The sequence below is a fragment of the Asterias rubens genome, chromosome 21 (assembly GCF_902459465.1).
Source record: "Asterias rubens chromosome 21, eAstRub1.3, whole genome shotgun sequence".
Lineage (NCBI taxonomy): Eukaryota > Metazoa > Echinodermata > Asteroidea > Forcipulatida > Asteriidae > Asterias > Asterias rubens.
In genome coordinates, this window is record NC_047082.1 from 4,030,410 (window position 1) to 4,051,992 (window position 21,583).

General features: G+C 41.4%; 1 protein-coding gene across 1 annotated transcript in view; it reads right to left on the minus strand.

Moving 5' to 3' along the window:
• Positions 1-21,583, minus strand: part of LOC117304752 (nucleoprotein TPR-like) — an 87,000-nt gene that overhangs the window by 56,313 nt on the left and 9,104 nt on the right. Inside the window, exons 2-18 of the mRNA XM_033789355.1 lie at positions 19,011-19,221; positions 15,876-15,980; positions 15,066-15,236; positions 13,818-13,921; positions 12,975-13,088; positions 12,109-12,252; positions 11,323-11,403; positions 9,728-9,884; positions 7,286-7,455; positions 5,962-6,054; positions 5,364-5,468; positions 4,454-4,561; positions 3,488-3,612; positions 2,808-2,909; positions 1,876-2,032; positions 805-1,080; positions 298-441 (exon numbers count right to left, since the gene is read on the minus strand). Coding sequence (XP_033645246.1) covers positions 298-441; positions 805-1,080; positions 1,876-2,032; positions 2,808-2,909; positions 3,488-3,612; positions 4,454-4,561; positions 5,364-5,468; positions 5,962-6,054; positions 7,286-7,455; positions 9,728-9,884; positions 11,323-11,403; positions 12,109-12,252; positions 12,975-13,088; positions 13,818-13,921; positions 15,066-15,236; positions 15,876-15,980; positions 19,011-19,221 — 2,367 coding nt within the window. The remainder of the gene's footprint in view (positions 1-297; positions 442-804; positions 1,081-1,875; positions 2,033-2,807; positions 2,910-3,487; positions 3,613-4,453; positions 4,562-5,363; positions 5,469-5,961; positions 6,055-7,285; positions 7,456-9,727; positions 9,885-11,322; positions 11,404-12,108; positions 12,253-12,974; positions 13,089-13,817; positions 13,922-15,065; positions 15,237-15,875; positions 15,981-19,010; positions 19,222-21,583) is intronic.

Sequence of the window (21,583 nt, forward strand, 5' to 3'; positions counted from 1 at the left end):
ATCGGCAGCATATTGCACCACAGCACCTTGTAAATCATCACATGGTGCTATAAAGGAATAGGCCTCATACTTCAAAACTTAGCTCCACAAACCTCGCAGGACAAAATACTGAGCGCTTTGAAAAGCCCCTAGAGGGTGTGATAAAGTGCTATATGTGTTATGATTATTCTTGTAGACCTTCCCCAGGGTATGGGGTTTGTTCCTTTTTTTGGAATAAAACTTGATCAGTACAATTATTAATTTACAAGCTTCGAAGTGTGACGTCAGATATTCAGGCTATTTCTCAGTGGACCTTACCTGAGTCAACGAGTTGATTTTCTGTTGGTTTCTTGTTAGCTCAGCTGTGTACTTCTGACTCTTGTCTCTGTGGGAAGCGATCTCCTTCTTGTAACCATCTACATTGGACTGTAGGATCCTGTATCGCTCACCGGCAAAATCCAGCTGTGGCAAATAATTCAACAAGCTTTTAAAGGCAGGGATGTGATTAGCTGAAAAACCCCGAACTGCGAGTGCAAAGCGTCATGTCTTAATGAGTTTGATCGTATTTACAGAAAATTTGATATTACATTTTTTTATTTTTTGGGGGGGAAGTCTCTGTGAAAAACTCATTTGTTTGAAGCTGCTTATTTGTTATCTGCTTATTTGTAATTGTTTCTTTCACTCATGGTATATTTTATTGGTCTCTTTATGCGCTTAGAGGCTTTTAGCATCAGGCGCTTTAAAATGTCTTTATTGTTGTTATTATTATTGACTGGTAAGGTCAAATACCAACAGTCAAGTTGTGACCTCTGACATTGGTCATACCTGCGAGGTCAGCTGGGCATTCTGCACTCTGAAGTCCGACACATCTTTGCGCATTTTCTCTAGCTGCTCGTTGAGCAATCGCTCGTTCTCAGCTTTCTCCCTCTTGTAAGTCACCAACTCTCCCTGAAGCGTCTTGAGGGCTTCCCTGGCCGTGTCCTCAGAATCTGCCCTAGGGGTTTGGGACTGACTTGGGGTTTGTTGTCCTGGGGTTCCTGCAGCTGCTGCAGGAGCTCTTATTGGAGATTGCAATGGGCTGGCGGACATCATCAGGGACGCCTTAAATATAGAGGAAGTGGATTCATTCTTTACATCAAAACCCAACTTGGAAGGCAACTCAATGATAAATACAAATGGTTCCCCCTTAAATCAAATTCATCATAAGTCCACAAGACAAAATTATGGAAGATAGAACAATACGAAGATGAAAACAATTTAATATCAAATCAGCAAGTAAATAAAATGTGTCAAGGACTATGACAGAAAATGGCGGTTTACAGTGCCACTCCGCTGTAGCACTTTGTACAATCCCTCTGTCAGACAATGGCCTCTGCCATATCGGTTTGTCAAGTGACTGTGTCTGGGTTATACCACTTACCGGTGGGGGTGTTGTGCCACTCTGCTGTAGTAGCACCTTGTACATATCCCTCTGTCAGACAATGGCCTCTACCATACAGGTTTGTCAAATGACACTTGGACAGTGAATGGATTATACCACTTACCGGTGGGGGTGTTGTGCCACTCTGCTGTAATAGCTCCTTGTACATATCCCTCTGTCAGACAATGGCCTCTACCATACAGGTTTGTCAAATGACAGTGTCTGGGTTATACCACTTACCGGTGGGGGGGGGGGGTTGTGCCACTCTGCTGTAATAGCTCCTTGTACATATCCCTCTGTCAGACAATGGCCTCTACCATACAGGTTTGTCAAATGACTGTGTCTGGGTTATACCACTTACCGGTGGGGTGTTGTGCCACTCTGCTGTAATAGCACCTTGTACATATCCCTCTGTCGGACAATGGCCTCTTCCATGTCTGTTTGTCAAATGACTGTGTCTGGGTTATACCACTTACCGGTGGGGGTGTTGTGCCACTCTGCTGTAGTAGAACCTTGTACATATCCCTCTGTCGGACAATGGCCTCTACCATGTCGGTTTGTCTGGCCCTGGCATATCTCATCTCCTCAATGTCTTTAAGTGCGCTATCCAGTTGCTGTTTCAACTCCGTCGTTCTGGTTATGATGGGAAACAGAAAAAAAGAAAAAGTTGGTCCGTCAACCAAAATTGAATTACATTGTGAAGAAAACGACATAACAAACCAATCACAAGAACCATCTCTGCCCTCACAGGTACCTATTTAACCCTGGGTGGAGAGAAGCAATTATAGTTAAGTGTCTTGCTCAGGGACACAAGTGTCACAACCAGGATTCAAACCGACACTCTGCTGAACAGAAGCACCAGAGCTTAAGTTCGATGCTCCTATCCGCTCGGCCAGGACACACTAGCAGAGTGAGGGCTGGAGTCCCGGTTGTGTCCCTGAGCAAGACAGTTAACTATAATTGCTTCTCTCCACCCAGGGGTAAATGGGTACCTGTGAGGGCAGAGATGGTTCTTGTGATTGATTTAGCCGAGTAAAGCATAATTTCTTGCACAGGCTGTATACTCCCCAGGGAGCTGAGATGGTTTAAGGAATGAAATGTATGGTCCAGTGACCAGCAGCTGATTTCACGAAACGCTAGGATTAGTTCTATCTCGAGTTAGGACAAGTAACCCGTCCTAACTTTGGATGGGTTCAATGCGTCCTACGGAACTTATTTTGTGTTAAGTCCTAAGATTAATCCTAAGTTGAAAGAGTTTGGTGAAATCCACGGCTGGCATGGCTGGGGTAATACAGTTGGAAGCGCTGTGAGACGCCCTTTAGATGTGAAAAGAGCTATATAAAAAATGGTTATAATTATTATTATTTTTATTAGACTCTGTTTCTTAAGAAGTATGGTAGTGACTTACTTGCTCTCGACTGTGAGACTCTCTTCCCGTTCTGTCTTCTCACTCAGCTCACGCAACGAGGCAATCAGCTTCTCATTCTGCATTTGCAGTTCCTCAATACTCCTAGAAGTCACAACAATATTATTAGTATTATTATTAATAATATTTATTATTGCAAGGACAAAAAGCCAATAGCACATGCCTGGAACAAAACTTTTTAACTAAATTACTGTAACTCAGAAGCCTTTTAAGGCACTGGATTGCTGGACACCTTTGCTAATTGTCAAAGACCAGTCTTCTCACTTGGTGTATCTCAAAATATGCACAAAATAAAAAAAAACTATGAAAAATTAAACTCAATTGGTCGTCAAAGTTGCAAGATAGTAATGGAAGAAGAAACACCCTCGTCACACGAAGTTGTGTGCTTTCAGATGCTTGATTCCGGGACCTCAAATATAATTCTGAGGTCTTGAAATCAAATTCAAATATTTTAGTGGAAAACCAATTCTTTCTTGAAAACTATGTTATCTCAGATGAAGCCGTTTTTCACAATGTTTTTTTTTTTTACTATCAACAATTATTGCTCGTTACCAAGAACAGTTTTGATGCTAAAAATGCTTTTGAGTAATTACCAATAGTGTCCAATGCCACTGGCTACCTTAAAATACTGACTTGGGGCCAAATCGTAATGTCTTACTGACCTGAACGAGACAAGATGTTCACTGATGACATTAGATGAGCTGGAGACATCGGGTGATGACACGTTAGCATCGGCGCTGATAGGACCTCCTCTTGCTTCATGTACCTCCTTCAACAACACACGTACCTATGTCAAAGATCCACAAAAAGTTAATGGTAATAATTACAACACTAATAATAATAATAATAACGGACATTTATATTTCGCAGTTACCTATATAAATCTACTCTACTGCGCATTACAAGGTATACGAAAAATGCAGAGAAAAAAATGAACAACAAATACAAATACACAAACGGAGCAAGAATGAATTAAATGGGTGAAGTAAACAAATGGGTTTTTAACTTAGATTTAAATAAATTAAGTGAAGCAGACTGTCTAAAGCAAGGTGGGAGATTGTTCCAAAGATTTGGAGCGGTGTATAGAAATGGCCGATCACCGAGTGTAGGCCTAGATTTCCTAGATGGGTGAGATAACAATGTGGGATCTTGAGAACTCCTGAGACGGTAGGTTGATTGAGAATGGCTCTATAGGTTAATAATAGAACTTTAAATGCTATTCTTTGTCGAACCGGTAACCAGGCTCTTGTATAGCGCATGTATCACATGTGGAGCTACGTTCTTGAAGTATGAGACCTTCATTCCTTTAAAGGTGCTGTGGTTTGCCCATCAAACCAGGAACACGGTGGTGAACACGTTCTCTTTTCGAAAAACTGACTGGGTTCTTTTATGTGCGTTACACAACACAAGGGACCAACGGCTTTACGTCCCATCAGAAGGCAAAGCATCATGGTTAAGTGTCTTGCTTAAGGACACAGACATCATGGCTGGGACTCAACCCCATACTCTGCTGATCAGAAACACCCCAGCTTGAGTCCCACTCACCTTGCAGTAAAAATACCTGGCACTTTGTATCCTTTGGCAAAAGGCACGTTATAAATACGGTTATTATTATTATTTTTATTTACCTGTTGTCCTAGATCAGTGCACTGCTGTTTCAGTCGGATGATTTCCCTAACGGACATGTTGGCTCGACGGTCTGCTTCGTCAGCAGCAATACGTAACTGCTCGCATTCCTGTGTAGACAAAAAAGTATTGAGAGGTTATGAAGCTTTGCATGGCATTGAAGATAATGGGAAGGTAACCAATAGGAGACGTTCCAACGCTAGGCGGCAGCAGACATACCGGGTAAATTTCCATTGTTTACGTAGTTCTGAACATGCGCATAATTCTGAGAACAATGGATTTACCGGGTAAGTCTGCTGCCCTCTATCGTCCCAGAAAGTCTCCCATTGGTAATCACTCTGAAAGTTAATAGACCGATCCAGTAGGCTCCGCCCACGACGCACGTGTGAGCAAACACACGTGGGGCTCTCCATTGCCTTTCTGCACAACTCTGCCGCGCCCACCAAGATACGCGCACGCATGTCGGACCTTAGTGTCGGACCTTCATCGCGTTGTGATTGGTTAATACGCAATGGGGCGGAGCTTAATGGATCGGTCTATTGGCAATAACAGCTATTGCTTAGAAGCCCACAGTAGATTTCAATAATATAAAGCATTATTGAGGTTTAGCTGCACAATACGCGAGCAAAAACGTGAACGTAAACGTCAGAAAATGTTGTTTCTAGGCGACGTCACCATTTAGGACTGATATATTTTCATGCTCACGTATGAAGTGTGCACGTACGTACCTGATTTAAAAAATGGGAACTTCACATATGCTAAAAACTGGAGATTTTACCAACACAATTACTGCTGTTCACGTTCAGGTTGCTGGCGTAACGTGTAGCTTAACCTCCAGATTTTAGAAGCATCTTGCTTCCAAGTAATGTGGTTAAGTAATAACAGTGCCCAGTGCTTTTAATGTGTACTTACGATGAGGTTGGCATCCATACGTGAAGATAGTTGATGTGTTGTCTGCAATGCTTTCTCATAATCGTCTCTCTGTTTCTGCATTATCGGAGCCTTCTCTTCTACCTCCTGTATACACACACAGATAACCAAGAAATTGTCAGCAGGGTTCAACATTTTGCATGGAGATGGAGTGGGGTGCAAAGGTTGTGCATAGACTTATATATAAGAACTAAAGGGCGCACTGGTGATGCTTCTTACACTAACGCGAGGAGACACGCGCATGCCATTCTGTATGCGCGTTGAATATGAAACACATGTTGGAGTTTGTGTTTATTGAACGCTACACGATGCTGTTTTGTCAACTTACAAAATGGCCGCACAAACACACGCTGTGCGATGCCTGTTTTGTCAACTTAGAAAATGGTCGCATGTGGCATGGTATATTGGCTGGTAAACATATTCCAGTAAGCATAATTATTTAGCGCTTAGCTGCTTTTTGTGCTTAAGCAGCTGTATGAAATTTAGACCAGGTCATAACTTTACTGGCCCGACAGTAAAGCCACTGGCTTAGGGTCTGCTGTCCAGTGTAAAATGTAAGCCCTGTTATTTCTGTACTTACCTCTAGGATCTGATCCAGGTAATCGTTGAGTCTCAGATTCTCAGCCTTCCCTACTTCTAACTCGTCTGAACATTTCACATACTCGCTGTACATCTGTGTGTAAGGTCAGGAAAAATACAGTCAAGAGCAAAAACAAAACAATTTCAATACAGGGATCAGAGAGCTGAGACTCTACAAGATGAAAATGATGGAAATTATACAAATATAACAGGGTTTAAGGGTGACTAAGCGATATTGGCTCCCCGAGGTATTGGAAGTTGACCAACTAGTTCCCGAGGCGAAACCGAGGGGAGCTCATATTGACTAGTCACCTGAAACATGATTTGGAGAAAGGGAAAAGTGCATGTGATAAAACAAAAGTTTGTTCATGTGTTGAATGTCACTAGATGTATACAAAAGAGTACCACGATCGTAAAGCGCATGACAAGTAGAATAGCACCCGGGCTGGCCGGTCACACACTGGTAAATGCGCATGACAAGTAGAATAGCGCATTTAGCAAGGATGCTTTCTATGTAAACCAGAAACACCAGGGTTAACCCCTACTCTTCCAAGAAAAGTGTTCTGGGTTCTGTTACGTGCACTACCAATCCTAGTACATTGAATTGAACTAAAGAGATTGGGCTATCGACCCAAATCAACTGCCACCCGGGGCAGGTTGCCACCTACTCCTGGGGCTAAAACAGGGTTACCTCCATCACAGTTTGTCAGGATGTAGGCATGGGTATCATCCACTTAACCTTTTTGAGATAAGCTAGCCACTATCGGAGTGCACTGTGTGGTTTGTATACAGACAGATTTACACAAACCTAACAGTGTTATAGTAGTGTGTCCACCATACCTCACAATGGCTTCCAGGAGCCTGGCTGATAGAGCAGAACATGCTACCTACCCAACTTTCTACTAAGCAATTATAGTTCAGCGCCTTGCTCAAAGGCAGAAGTGTCATGACCGGGATTCGAACCCCCACTCTGCTGCTGACAACATTAAAGCTTAAGTTCGGTTAACTACTAGACTGCTCGGCCACCATTTGCTGACAGTTTATTGCCACGTCCCAATGATTCGTGATGCAAAGTTGTATTACACCACAGTGAAGCCCGGATCATACTTCCTGTGAATGCCAATGCAAAACCGATGTTGAAGTCACAGGGGCGGTTTTCGCAGCGAATTTACACAAATTACTTGTTGCGAATTTGTGGTGTCAAGAATCCTTCGCATTCACAGGAAGTATGAACCGGCTGTAGACTTGGTAACAAAGAGTCTGGTGCCAATTTACTTGATGTAATCAGATACCAGTTCATGGTTCAGGGTCAGGACTGTACACACCTGAGTCAGAGTCAGTCCAGACTTAAGGAAGCTACTTGCAGCAGCTGCTGTTGGTGAGAGACTGTTCAGCTCGTCATCAGAGAGCTTCAGGGCGATGCCTTTCTTCCTGGCAGCATTCAGAAGGTCGTTGGCATCGGCAAGCTCCCTCTCCAACCTGGCTATCTTGTCATCTGAGAATGAAAGGCAAAGTATATCTTTTATTTTTTGGAACCGTTTGAATGTTTAAAAGCAGTGGACACTATTATACACATATTGACTGGCAATGAGGTAACTAGTGTACGTCTATTCCCCCGAGGGACTTTGAGTGACAAGACGAGGGACCTATTTCCCAGAGGCCGAAGGCTGGGGGAAATGGGCCCCTCTTCTGGTCACTCACGTTACCGAATTATGCCAGTCAATATGTCAGTTTTATAACACAGCTCGGTCTTAAATATGAAATAAGAACAGTTTTGTAGTTGCTGTTCACGGTTCAAGTCAAGAGAGGGCAGTGTAACCGGGCACTTTTTTCAAAGACTAGTGCCCGCTCGGGAACTAGTTCCCGCAAAACACACGCACGCGATCACTAGACTATATTAGTTCATCCCACGTGACCGTGTTTCAGCCAACCAGAACACAGAAAAAGTAAGAGGTGTGTTATAATGGTAATTAATCAAAATAATTATTAGCACAAAACCTTACTAGGTATAGAGTAATGGGGAGAGGTTGGTAGTATAAAACATTGCGAGAAACGGCTCCCTCTGAAGTGGAGTAGTTTTCGAGAAAGAAGTAATTTTCAACGAATTTGATTTTGAGACCTCAGATTTAGAATTTGAGGTCTCGAAATCAAGCATCTGAAAGCACACAACTCCGTGTGACAAGGGTGTTTTTTCTTTCATTATTATCTCGCAACTTCGACGACCGATTGAGCTCAAATTTTCACAGGTTTGATATTTTATGCATATGTTGAGATACACCAAGTGAGAAGACTTGTCTTTTACAATTACCAATAGTGTCCAGTGTCTTGAAAGAGTGGTGACGAGTTCTTAAATTGCCAATTAAAACCAGCAGGGTCGTGCCCGTGCGGTTTAGGCCCTAGCTAAAGGCTAAGTTCTTTATCAAATGGCCACCACCCTTCGCGGTTTAACAGCTTTATTAAGAACTAGTCACAATTCTTTTATTCCCACGCTTAAATGCCCTTTTTATTAAAAAGCAAAAATATATAGACAGTCTGTGACAAATTTTCTTTGCAAATTTTCAAACATATTTTGTGCCATTGGGTTGTGTGTATACGCGCATGTACAAATAGATTAGGGAAGACCTCGAATCCTATCCTATGGTTGGACCTATGAGGACTTTAGGTGCCCTTAAGGTTCAAGGGTCGTAATAGCTTATGATAGGGTGCAGCCAGATTCATGAATAAGCGATAATCAAGAGGTCAAACATGGGGCCAAACTGCTCATTAAAATTGGCTGCTGCAGCACAAAGCAAATCGGTTTCAATAGGCAACACCGAGCACAAAGGCCAGTGAATGTTGGTTTCAATTCCATTGCAATTCTAGAGCAGTGTCATATGAACTAGACCACCGCGATTGCCTGGTAGCTAGAGGCAGTTTGAATCCTATATTTAAGCAGAGGGTACCGCAACAATTTAACAGATAGACGGTGTGACCTATGTTTACATTCAAACCGCCCTCTGTTGACAAAACACTATATACGTCATGTTTCGCCGGGCACTGAGTTGCGTAGTCATAGTAAGATTGTGTTCACTTTATAGCTGGCTGCCAAAACACAAAGGTTTTTGCACGGCGGTATGCACGCGAATCATGCTATGGTTTTTGAGTGACGTCAGAGGTCACATTGTCTATACTGTACCAATGTAATTGTGGGTGGGCCCACCCCTATTGGCCGACCACGCAAGACGTGTCAAATGGCATGCAACTGCTTGGAGTCAATGCAAGGGACAAGACAGAAAGGGCCAAGTGGAGGAGAGCAATACAATTACACATACCATAAGGAGAAAGCAGGCCAACCCAGAACAGACTGGACAACGCCCTTAAAACCGCCATGATGATATGTGGTGCGATCAAGCAAAATGAGTCGTGTGTCGACCCTTGTCATTTTGTATTTTTTTAAACATCTGAAAAGACCAAAAGCTATGCTTAACTACTTTGAAAACTCCATGTTTATACAACCTTTTGTTCATAAGTTTTGAAAAGAGAAACACCAAGGGATATGAGTAACTGAAACAAACAGAAAGGGGTTGAAACCCTTTTTTTTAGGGCGCACATACATCCCACTGGCGCCCCGGGTATTACTTCGAATACTGCGCCAACGCCTTTGAAGTTTGATATGTCGTCATTTTAGTTCCAAACATGCAATTAACAAGCAGCTAATATTGCTGGCATACGACTCATCTACTTGATTGCATCACATATATAAATGTAGAAACAGACTAATCACTTACTCATCTCTGTTTCTTTGGCAGAGTATTCAGCGTCCATCTGTTGGAGTTGTGTCTTTTGTTGTTCTTGCGACTCCGAGGCTTGACCAAGTAGTTTCTGGAGCTCCTCAACGGCTGTGATCAACTCACGTACCTTCTCTTGAGCTTCTAATGCCGCTTTCTACACATACATGAATTTTGGGAAAGGATTTTAAACTTGGCATGGTGGAAATACGATATAGAAAAGTTTGCAGTACCACCATGTAATGATAATCTCTTTAGGGTGTCGTGGCCAAGCAGATAAGAGCACCCAACTCAAGCTCTGGTGCTTCTGTGCAGCAGAGTGTGGGTTCAAATCCCGGTCGTGACACTTGTGTCCCTGAGCAAGACACTTAACTATAATTGCTTCTCTCCACCCAGGGGTAAATGGGTACCTATGAGGGCAGAGAGTGGTTCTTGTGATTGATTTAGCCGAGTAGCGCATATTAATGTTGCACAGGCTGCATACTACCCGCCAGGGAGCTGAGATGGTTTAAGGAGTGATTTAAGGCCCAGTGACCAGGGGTAAAAATGTGAAGCGCTTTGGGACGCCCTCCGGGTGTGAAAAGCTTTATATAAAAACGGGTTGTTATTATTATTATCTCTAAATGAGTTGGGCTGGTCGGTTTCTACTCGACGTTTCGATCAGTATGCTCTGGATACATAATGAGCCCCATGTGATACATTGTCATGAGCCCCCCTGTGACATCCACGTAACATAAATCAGGGGTGAGAGTCATTACTAACAAGAAAGTCTGAAACTTGGACACAAATTCAAAGGTATGTTAAAATGATGCCATTTCTACCATTTGGTAACCCCTGGGGTTATAGCTTCCAAGGAGCTTTTGGAAACAGTATCCAAAGCACTAGAGAAGTAGACCAATGACCAGGATTTCTCTATTTGTGAAAATAAAAAGTTTGATTTTCTTCACCAGGTTGACATGAAAAGTCTGAATTCAGCCAAATGTCTGAACAATCTCATCCCTGATAAATAGCAACCTCTGTCATCGTACCTCATCACTTTTGACACATGTTTTTAGTGCATATTTCATTTTTGTATTTTAATGTTCGTTAACAAGCAAAACACAAGCGCATTTCACTGTCAGATCAGGGGAACAATAATTTTATTCCAAAATTCAATTTTTTAATATATTGATTTACTTTACAATATAATCTATGCACTAAAGAACAAAGTAATACTTTTAAATGATGCAGATATTTTAGGTCAAAGGTCTCCAACCACTAGTTTTCAATAGTTGTTCCTGGCTTAAACAAACAACTTTGTTGGTTAATCAGAGATGAAACATAAAACTTTGTACAAAAGTTTTTAGTTTGATATTATGGGGTTTCTCTCCTAAAATGTTGATGAAAAAAGTTTCATCAAGGGCAGAAATTAGGGGACAAGATCATCCAAAAGTGTTTTTTTTCCCCCACTTTTTGTAAAACAAATTTTTTAATTGAATTTCAATTTTCAGTTATTTATTTTGACCCATCCAACAACAATTTCGAAAAAAAAGATTGTTTAAAAACGTTGACTATTACGAATGGCCCCCTATGCAGATCTTGACTCCATAACCTACCTCGTACAGTCCAGCCAGCTTATTCTGGGCATGAAGCTCACCACCAAACTGTTCTTCACTCTTAGCATACGCGTCATTACTCTATAACCAAGATCAAGAATCCAAAATTACTTATACATTTCGTAACTTAAAGGGTTAGGATACTTTTTGTATGACACAAAGCACAAACGTCCACAGATTTACTTTTAATTTACAAGGTCTAAAGATATTGATGGTAGATAGCTTCCCTTAAAATATTACATGAACATGCCGAGGTGCTGTAGTTTTTGAAAAATAGGTAAAACAATTTCATATTTTTCATCTCAGAGAGGCGAAAATTATTTCCACATGTACAATGGATATAAGTGGCTCCCCTGAAAACATTACTCTGTGATTTTCACTTTTCACAAAAACTTATGACAACAAAGGGAACGGAAACTTCAACAGGTAAGTTATACTACATACATCTTCATTCACAGTGAGTAGGGATTCATGTCGTGGTCAAAACAAAAGGTTTCAAAACCCTTTAAAAGAAAGGTTGAGTTTTACAAATGAAAAAACCTCAACCATGTTCCCCCCCCAAAACAAAATGTACACTGTGCCTTAAAGGCAGTGGACACTATTAGTAATTACCCAAAATAATTATTAGCATAAAACCTTTCTTGGTGACGAGTAATGGAGAGCTGTTGATAGTGTTTAAAACATTGTGAGAAACGACTCCCTCTGAAGCAACATAGTTTTTGAAAAAGAAGTAACTTTCCACGAATTTGATTTTGAGACTCAAGGAGCCCAGCATTTGAGACTTACCGTTGTCATTTTTCCGATGAGTTCCTCAATGCGGATTTCCTGGTCTTTATTGGTCGTCTTGTAGGTGTCCACTATCTCTTGGAGGTGTTTAATCTCATCTGCTCGCTCGTTAAGCTCACCTTGGAGCTCCAAGATCTGGTTGGACTATATAGAAGCCAAGAAGTAAACGATAATAATAAACAACAACAAAACATTATAATAATAATAATTTGGGGGGCTAATCATCCTTACTTGCAGCTAAGAGCTGAATTGCAAAGGACGCGGCTACAACGTGTTCGAGAAGCAGGCATGCAAGGGCGCCTTTGGCTGCCAGCCACATCAACCCATTATGACCACGGAGCACAGCCAAGATCGAAAGTGTTTGATTTTTCGCGAGGGAGGAAAACCGGATGGTCTGGAAAACCCTCGTGGCACAGCAGAGAAGCAACGCACAACTCGACTCAACTCACATATGGCCTTGGCTGGGAATCGAACCGGGGTCACCTTGGTGAGAGGCGAGCGCTTTACGCACAAGACAACCGTGCCACCAACACATTATGAACTCAAACAACACAACAGGGCTTGAAATCTGACACTGGACCACAGACCCGCTGCCAGTGATTTTAGCCTCGGGACAGGAAACTCCATGACCAGACAAGTTTTTCAATTGAGTAATTTTATTTTTATTTTATTTATTTTATTATCTAGATTGCACAAATACACAAAAAAATGACATTGGTGCAAGAGGGGAAACCCCAAACAGGCACACAGGCCCACTAAATGGGGACCCAAGTAGTAACCTATTAGTAACCTAACCAAATAGTAATAGTAACCTTATCAGTATCTGCCTCAAGGGAAGAACCATGCATACTAGTGTTTGTTTTTACCTTTTCCTTACGTAGAACAAGGAGTTCATCAGTGCTAGATTTCAGCTGCTGACTTAGCCACTCATTCTGGGAGGTCAGGTGGGTCTTTTCTTGCTCAAGACGCTTCTCTCGGTACTAGAAAAGAAAACAAAAAATTCCTTTAAATAATGTCCATGTTATACTAATATTAAAAGTATTTAAAGGCAGTGGACACGTTTGAAAATTGCCAAAGACCAGTATTCTCACTTGGTGTATCCCAACATATGCATAAAATAAACCTGTGAAAATTTGTGCGAGCTCAAAAAGTGTACATCTACTTTTAGGGTCATGTCACACAACGCAATTTACAGGCAACCAGTTCCAGGCAATCTCACAGAAGAAAAGGCACTCACATTTGAATGTTCACTTAGTTTAAGACATCGTGAGACATCGTCTGCAAAATTAACCATGTGCTACGCCAAGTGGTCCTGTAGCATGCACTGCAGTTGGCTGCCGCCAAGAGCAAGTTCAAGTGTGGACCATGGTTAACTTTAAGTTGACTATTTTGACGCGACCCAAGGCTGGTTGACCAATGGTTGACTAACTCCATACCCTGTTCCATTCTAACATTTGTAAAGCGCAGAGGGGAACAAGTGACACTATAACGAAAATGCGGAAGGCAATGGAGTGTTGAATACTATTATCATGCTACCGATGGTTGACTAGGCTTCCAAACAAGTCATTCGAGTGATTGCGTCACTGCGCATGTACATTACCGGTCAGTAGTCGACTAAATGCGCACACACAAACTTGCTCCTAGTTGCCAGCAAAAATTGCCTCTTGTGAGGCAGCAGTGTGACATGTCAAAGGTTATATTGTACATACCTTGACGGACATATCCTGGTTCTGGAGTTCATCGACCTTGACCTGCAGACTGGACTTGGCAGCGTTGGCTTCAGCCAGTTTACTGGACATCGTCTTCCAGTCATCTACATAACAATAACATCAATTAGAATATTAAAAGGCACTGGACATGTTTAGTAATGGACCCTTCCCATGAAATATGCTAATTACATTCACGCATGCCTACAGACCCTGTTGGTTGGCAAACACCATAGAGTTGTGCACTAAGCAGACGCGCAATCGCGTCTGCGTCACGCACCCATTAGCCGTGTACAAAATAGAGAAATGGCTCCCTCTAAAGTGACATAGTTTTTGAGAAAGTAATTTTCCAGGAATTTCATTTCGAAACCTCAGATTTAGAATTTGAGATCTCAAAATCAAGCATCTGAAAGCACACAACTTCGTGTGACAAGGGTGATTTTTTCTTCTTCATTATTATCTCGCAATTGAGCTCAAATTTTCACAGGTTTGTTATTTTATGCATATGTTGAGATACACCAAGTGAGAAGACTGGTCTTTGACAATAACCAATAGCGTCCAGTGTCTTTAAGTTTACTGGCCAATCACTGAAACCACTGGCCTTGGGCCGGTGTAAAAGTCAAGCCCTGCTGAGTGCAAGTTGGACAAGGTTCCTTATAGATATTTAGAATGGAAAGCACTTTACCATTGAGTCTGGTGATCTCCTGGTTAAAGAAAACAGAACTTCTTTTTTTAGGGCAAAACGAAAAACAGAATTTTGTTTTAAAACGGAGAAACCCCATGCCTGTTGTCCAGTCTTAAGTTTACCGGCCCAACACTTAAACCGTTGGGCCGGTTGTCCAGTGTAACATTCAAGCCCTGCTGAGTGAAAGTTGTACAAGATTCCTTATAGACAACGTAACCTGTGACATCACATGTTTACAAAAGAGCCACCAAGCCTGGACTTCCTGCAGGCACGATTTGTACACAGCCTCATGGAAGGAAACATAAAATCTTATATTTTGTGAATATTTCACTGTCCAATTTTTATCAACTTTTGATATGATGAAAGGGGGTACATCTTAAAACTTGTCCAGCTTTTACTTTCATAACTCTTAGATTTATGTGGAAATTATGAAACAAAATGTACACTTTCCCATATGACCAGTGCATTTTCTTGCCTGCCAGACTAGCCAAAGAATGTACAAGGTCACACTTATTGTAAACAAAGTTCACATGGTCTAAAGACATTTAGAATGGAGAGTACTTTACCATTGAGTCTGGTGATCTCCTGGTTCTTCCTCTCCAAGACCTTCAGCAGTTCTCCCTTCTCATACTCCAGGAGTTCAACGCTGCGACTCAGCTGCTTGTAACTGAGATTACTGCCCTCGCTTGAGTCGCGCACACTAGCGAGGTCATCTTTGCTCTGTCGTAACTGTTCTTCTACTCAACCAAAAAGAGCAAAGATTTGTCAACGACTACCAACAGTTATTAAACGATAGATATTTATATTTGCTTTGTGGTGACACCATGCAGTAAATCGTATCTCGAGTTAGGATGAGTAACTCGTCCTAACTTAGGATGGGTTCAATGCATCCTAATGTCTTCGGATAAGGAAATAAATTCTTCCCAAGTCTTAAGATTAATTCTAAGTTAGGAAGAGTTTGGTGAATCGACAGCAGGCCGTGCTGTTGTTCTTAAAGCTTTGTGTTAAGTAGCCAACCGGGCAACTATGGGGTTAACTTGCTCCCATGAAGTTTAAGTAGCCCTGATTTTAAACATGTACATGTATTGTCATAAATTTATCGTTCTGATGCAGTAGCAATCACAACCAGTATAAAAGGCAAACAAAGTTCCACTCAAACACTCACAAATAAAGAAACACATTTAAAAAAATGTATTATTCACATCTGAAAGGAAAAAATATAAGCATTTTAAACAAAAAAGTAGCCTTAGACAGTTTTTTAAGTAGCCTGTAGCAGTTTTTACTAGACAATGTACACCGGGCTAGTGTTAAGGGCGGGCCGTGCAGCTCTGATAACAGTATGGTAAAGCAGCTTACAGTACTGTCTTACTACTTACCAAGTTTAGCAGTCTGTTCCTTGAGCTCCGAATTGGCAGTAAGAGATGACTCTAGCTTGGTGCTTGAGGCAATTAACTGTTTCTCCAACTCAAAATAGCGTTGCTCTGAAGTGTAAAGTTAAGTTCTTTGTAAGTAATCATAGATTATGTGTAAAAATCTGAGTAAAGCCTGGTTCATACTTCCTGTGACTGCGAATGAGAAACGAATTTTGACGACACAAACTCGCAACGAACAATTGAAGAGAAGAGTTGTGTTCAACTCCTGCAAAACATTCGTAGTAGAGAAAACAGAGTTGTGAAGTCGTGGTTCTTATAGCATTCGCATTCACAGGAAGTCCGAACTACATGTAGGCTTATTGGGTAGTATTATTTGGACAACAAGTTTTTAAAAAGTCATGCAGGAATAGGAATTTTGTTTTACTTTAACATGAAATCAAGTCTAAGTGCATTTTTGGTTGAATACCAAGCACATGAATTCAAGTAAAACTTTTTACTTTGAGATTAGGTATTGAGTTCAGACTTTGAGGGGACTTCAATACACCAATCCGGGCGCGCACCGGACGCGCAAGGGGACCGCGCACCATTTGCTATGGTGTCTCCTTTGCCCCTGTTCATTGCCTGCGGTATCTTCAGTGCCTAGATTATGCACAAAGACACCACAGTAAATTTTTTCAATAGAGGGCGCTACCAATTTTGTTTTGTCGGATTGGTCTATAATCATAACCCTCTATCATCATCTTCGACAAGTCAGTTCATGTGTAGTTGGGCAGGACTGAGTTGGGCAGGCCTGGGCGAATAATATACAAACATGGCGGCGCCCAAGAACCAGGCATGAGAATGGGTGATGATAAAAAAACAGGAAAAAAATTCAGTTGATCGGAAATGTCAATATTCCATCATTTTTGCGTACGGCCGTGGTCCAGGGCCCGCTTAAGGGCCCTGGGAGCTCTGGGTATTTTAGAAGCTCTGTGGTGGTCTCTGATGCATTTCTGACACCTATTTTTCCAGGTAGAAGTGAGCTACTTTTGTGTGATTTTTCCTTTTTGTTATTTTAATAATAGGTTTAAGGGAAAATAAGGAATTTAAAGCTCAAACAATTCAAACAATTTTGGGTTCGCCTGCGATTTTGTAACAATTCCGGAAAAAGAAAGGACAAAAAAAATAATAGTAATAATATTTTAATTTTTCTTACGATCTTATCCCTTATTTCTGCCCTTGAAAATGCTTTTTTTCTCACCAACAACCATTTTTATAGGTTCTTGATTTGAAATTCGGTTGTGTAAAAGAAATTCTTTTGCAATTAAATGTTTGTGATTTTAACGATCCGTCGGCGACGCACATTTTAAAATATATATATAGGCCTATATATCTGGCGAGAGCGATGTGTTTTTGAGAAAGAGGTTGTCATTCAGCATAGGGTATAACTGGAACGAGGTTGAGATTAGACCCCAACATAGAAATAGAACCAATGAAGAAAGCACGTCGTCCGGACGTACAGTGTCTTCGCTGGTTCCCAATATATCATTCGCTGGTGGTGAGGCAATAACAGGTACCAGTTTTCCATGGCCTGCCGGCGATCTCAGATTCGTGCCGCGCCGCTCATTGGTTTGTGTACAAACCTGCACGTACACAGTACAGAGTACACATGGTACAAACACGTGCATTGTTTTTTCAGTAGACTTTCAAAAGTCTCCACACGTGTTATCTTTGCTGCAGCAGCAAGCGCATTACACGCAAACATTATTGAACCGTACCACTATAAACGAAGCAAGAAATGAGGCAAGTTTATACATCTGTCGCTGCTGCTGCATGCATGCGCGATGCCAGGAAGACCACAAGCCGTAAACTGGGCCAGTTGCTGGACGGCAATTTATTGTTTAGTTTTTAGGTGCCATTTTTTTCATGAACGCCGTACGTGTGGATCCGCGATAATAACAATTACAAAGGTAAACTGACATTGTTAGACTAGAGAAGAGGGATTAGAGAAATCCAAATGTATACCCCCAAAAACCTACCCCCCGAATTTTATAGCAAATTCACATCGAACTCGGAGACCACAATTTTGAAAGGAAAAAAAACGGAATTCCGGTTTAAACCGGAAGATTCTCATGCCTGCAAGAACATGTCAAGTTAAATGTAATATTTGTACACATTTTTTTGGACAAATTTTCAAATCATCACATCTGGACAAAGTCATCATTTAGTAAGCCCTGTGATGTGTCATAGTAATTCCACAAATGTAAGGAATAAAAATAAAATGAGGTATGTTGGAGTAGTATTGGACTTTTTTTAATGGGAGAGATTTGCAATCAAACTACCTCGCATTTTGCGACCTTTGAAAACTTAGCGTTTAAGACATGTATTGAAGGTGGGCTAAAATGGTGACAGTGATGATGAGACTGATGTTAAAAGCGGAGCCATTAACAGCTCAACAAGGGTGCAGGGTGCCGAAGTGACCGGCCCCCTGACGTGACTGACGGTGACAGTGACACAGTCCAAGTCTTCCCAAGTCTTTTACTGCTAGGGGTCCTACTACTTGCCGTCAACTTGCCGTCAACTCACTTGCGCCGTCAACTCGCCGTCAACTCCTCCAATATACATTTAAAACCCACAAAAGAAGCATAGAACTGTAAAGTATCAGCTCAAAGAGAATTCGCGAAAGTTTTAGGTCATATTTCGGAATAAAAATTGAGTTTTTTTCTCGTGAAAAAATTATCTCGAAACAGCAAAACCGTCGGCCGCCATCTTGCTTTTTCACATTGATTAGTCTTGGCCCAAGACAAGATGTCAATGATTGGTACTTTTTTTCTATCAACACAAAGTCGTTTTTGTGAATGAATTTTTACCGAAAACCATGAGAAAAATGTAGTTAGCCCAGACTTAACACTTCCGTGTCCCATTTGTAAATTTTTCATGTAAATTTAATGAGTTGACGGCACGAAAATGAGTTGACGGCGAGTTGACGGCAAGTCGGCGAGTTGACGGCAAGTAGTAGGACCGACTGCTACTGCTAGTGGTAGTGCGTGGTAAAGATGCCTGAATATGTCCGAAAACTGGACAACATGCCTAGTGTAGTGTGCGCACAAAGCCGGTCTAAAAACTTCACGTTACTTTTGAAAATCGTACACCACTCACCAGAATTCACTCGTAACTTTTCCAGTTTAGTCTTCAACCCATCTTGAATCGTTTCCCTCGAGTTTAGCAAAGCTTCCAACTTCTCACGAACATCAACGGGAACAGAATCAATCTCAGTTGGGCTCAAAACCGTGGACAAAAATTTGAGTTCAACATGTTCGCCCGCCATGTTGAAGTTTAAGTTATAACTACGGTACCTCGGAAGTGCCACCTACGCATTTGTGGTGCGTGCACGATAGATCGCCCGAATTATTACCCTTTACTCCAAAACGTTGTTGAAAAACAATTTCACATCGACTTATTTACTTTATTTCAAAGTTTTTTGTTTGAAAACATTATACCTGAATCGTTATTGTAGTTTTTGTATTCTTCTGAAACATGAAACAGCCGTCTGCATCAAGACTTTCCAACATGAAACGAAAACCAGACGGCAAGTTTGTTTTCTTTATTATCATAAATCATAAAATAATGGTGGCGCCCTGTCAAGGAGTCCCATTTCAAACATTTCTTTGGTGTGATGCAAGACAATTACTAAGATTTTGTGTTCTATCCAAAACTCAAGGAACTTTTTGCCCAACTCTGTTGGGCAGTTAAATGGCATTGACTATCGAAGTTGGGTTGAAGTCGAAAGCTTTTATTTCATTATTTGAGTAGGCCGATGGATGAAAGCCCCACGAGGTCCTGTGTTTAGATGCTCTCTGTCGACGGCGTACAGTCAGAGCCTAGCCACTATCATCCAACGTCTGTCTGGTTTGTGCGTGATATTGCTAATGATTTAAAAACTGACTACCCCACACAAACACCTTTGTTTCACAAGGCAAGCTTGTTGAACTTAATGGAAAGACCAGCAGGGCCAAACAAAAATTTCCTTAGCATGCAATTTGTGCCTTGATAAAAACAGGATTACCAACAAAATTTCCACGTGATTTTCAGGATAAACAAAAATAATACCAGTAATAAGCAATATGCAACAAATGGCAATTCGGTTGGTAGGCCTAATCTGTTTTTAACAAGGAATTTCATGCTGAGCAAATTAATTTTCGTGCTTAGTAGCTCTGTGAAATTGGCCCCAGTTTTCACTGGTGGATGATATAGTAATTCTACAACACAACGAACGAATGCATTCAATGTAATGGGAGACTTTGAGGCGCTAGGTGGCAGCAGGGATGCGGCAGCAGACTTACCAGAAAATTTCCATTGTGTACGTAGTTCTGAGCGTGCGCACATCACCGAGAACAATGGATTTTACCTGGTAAGTCTGCTGACCAAGCGTCCCAAAAGTCTCCAAAAGCTTTTAACGCACACAAAGATCATTGTATTTTTTAACAATAAACACAAACTTTTGCGACAAGGGTGTTTTTCTTCCATTATTCGGCGCAAATTTGAAGACCAATATTGGAAGCGTTCGTTTAGCTTCCCTGTGTCGACCCCGGTCTGCCCCGTTTCGTTCGAAAAGCTTTAAAGGAACACGTTGCCTTGGATCGGTCGAGTTGGTCATTGAAAAGCGTTCTGTAACAGTTTTTTATAAAGTCGATGGTTAGAAAGATGTTGTAAAAGTAGAATACAATGATCTACACAAATACGTCACGAAATTGCGTGGTTTTCGTTTTACCTCGTCGACTAACACGGTCGGCCATTTATGGGAGTCAAAAATTTGACTCCCATAAATGGCCGACCGTGTTAGTTCGCGACGTAAAATGAAACCCGTGCAATTTTTAGTGATACTTGTGTGTTAATTGTATTCTACTTTTACAACATCTTTCTAATCATATGCATTTTATAATAAACGGTTACAAACGCTTTTTATAGACCAACTCGTCCGATGCAAGGCAACGTGTTCCTTTAAAAAGACCTGCTTGAGCGAAAATGTCAAGTCGTAAACTTTGCTGAAATTCACTTAAAATGTTTTCAAAAAATATGGAAATCGAGTCATATGACTATAAAAAGATTTCAACTGTGTAAAAAAACAATAATTTTGAATGCCCTTATCCAGTGCTTTTCTGAGAGATTTGCGAGAAACCCTGTTACGTAATCACTCTCAAAACGTCATCTCTGGGAGCTCCAATTTGTAAAGCCGCTTTGTTGCAGCGTGGAGGCATAACAAAGCAAACTCCCACAAATGACGTCAGCGGCATTGTCCTTTAACGCGCGCTCTCAACGGCAGAAGTGTTTTTAGTTTTTCCAAAACCTTTAGGTTGGGGCCTGATTTTTTAATTACGAAAAATTCAGAAGTGTGCACATATCAAAATTACATTGAAATGGTGAACAAGTGCATTATAAACAAGTTACAAGCCCCCCGTCCCCTGTTTGTGGAGTGGGTCACAATCAGGTGCACGACGTCGCTACGAGAACGATGGGTGATCCTTCGTTTAGCTCTTGTCCTGCCGACCGAGTGAGCACGCGGGAGAGACCCAGGAACGCTAATCGAACGCACCCATTGAGTTCAAATTTTGGGGTTTGTTAGTTAAAGCATATTGGGATACACCAAGTGAGAAGACTGGCCTTTCTACCACCATGATAATAATAATTACCATAATAGTGTACAGTGCATGTAAAGTGATGCGAGAACAACT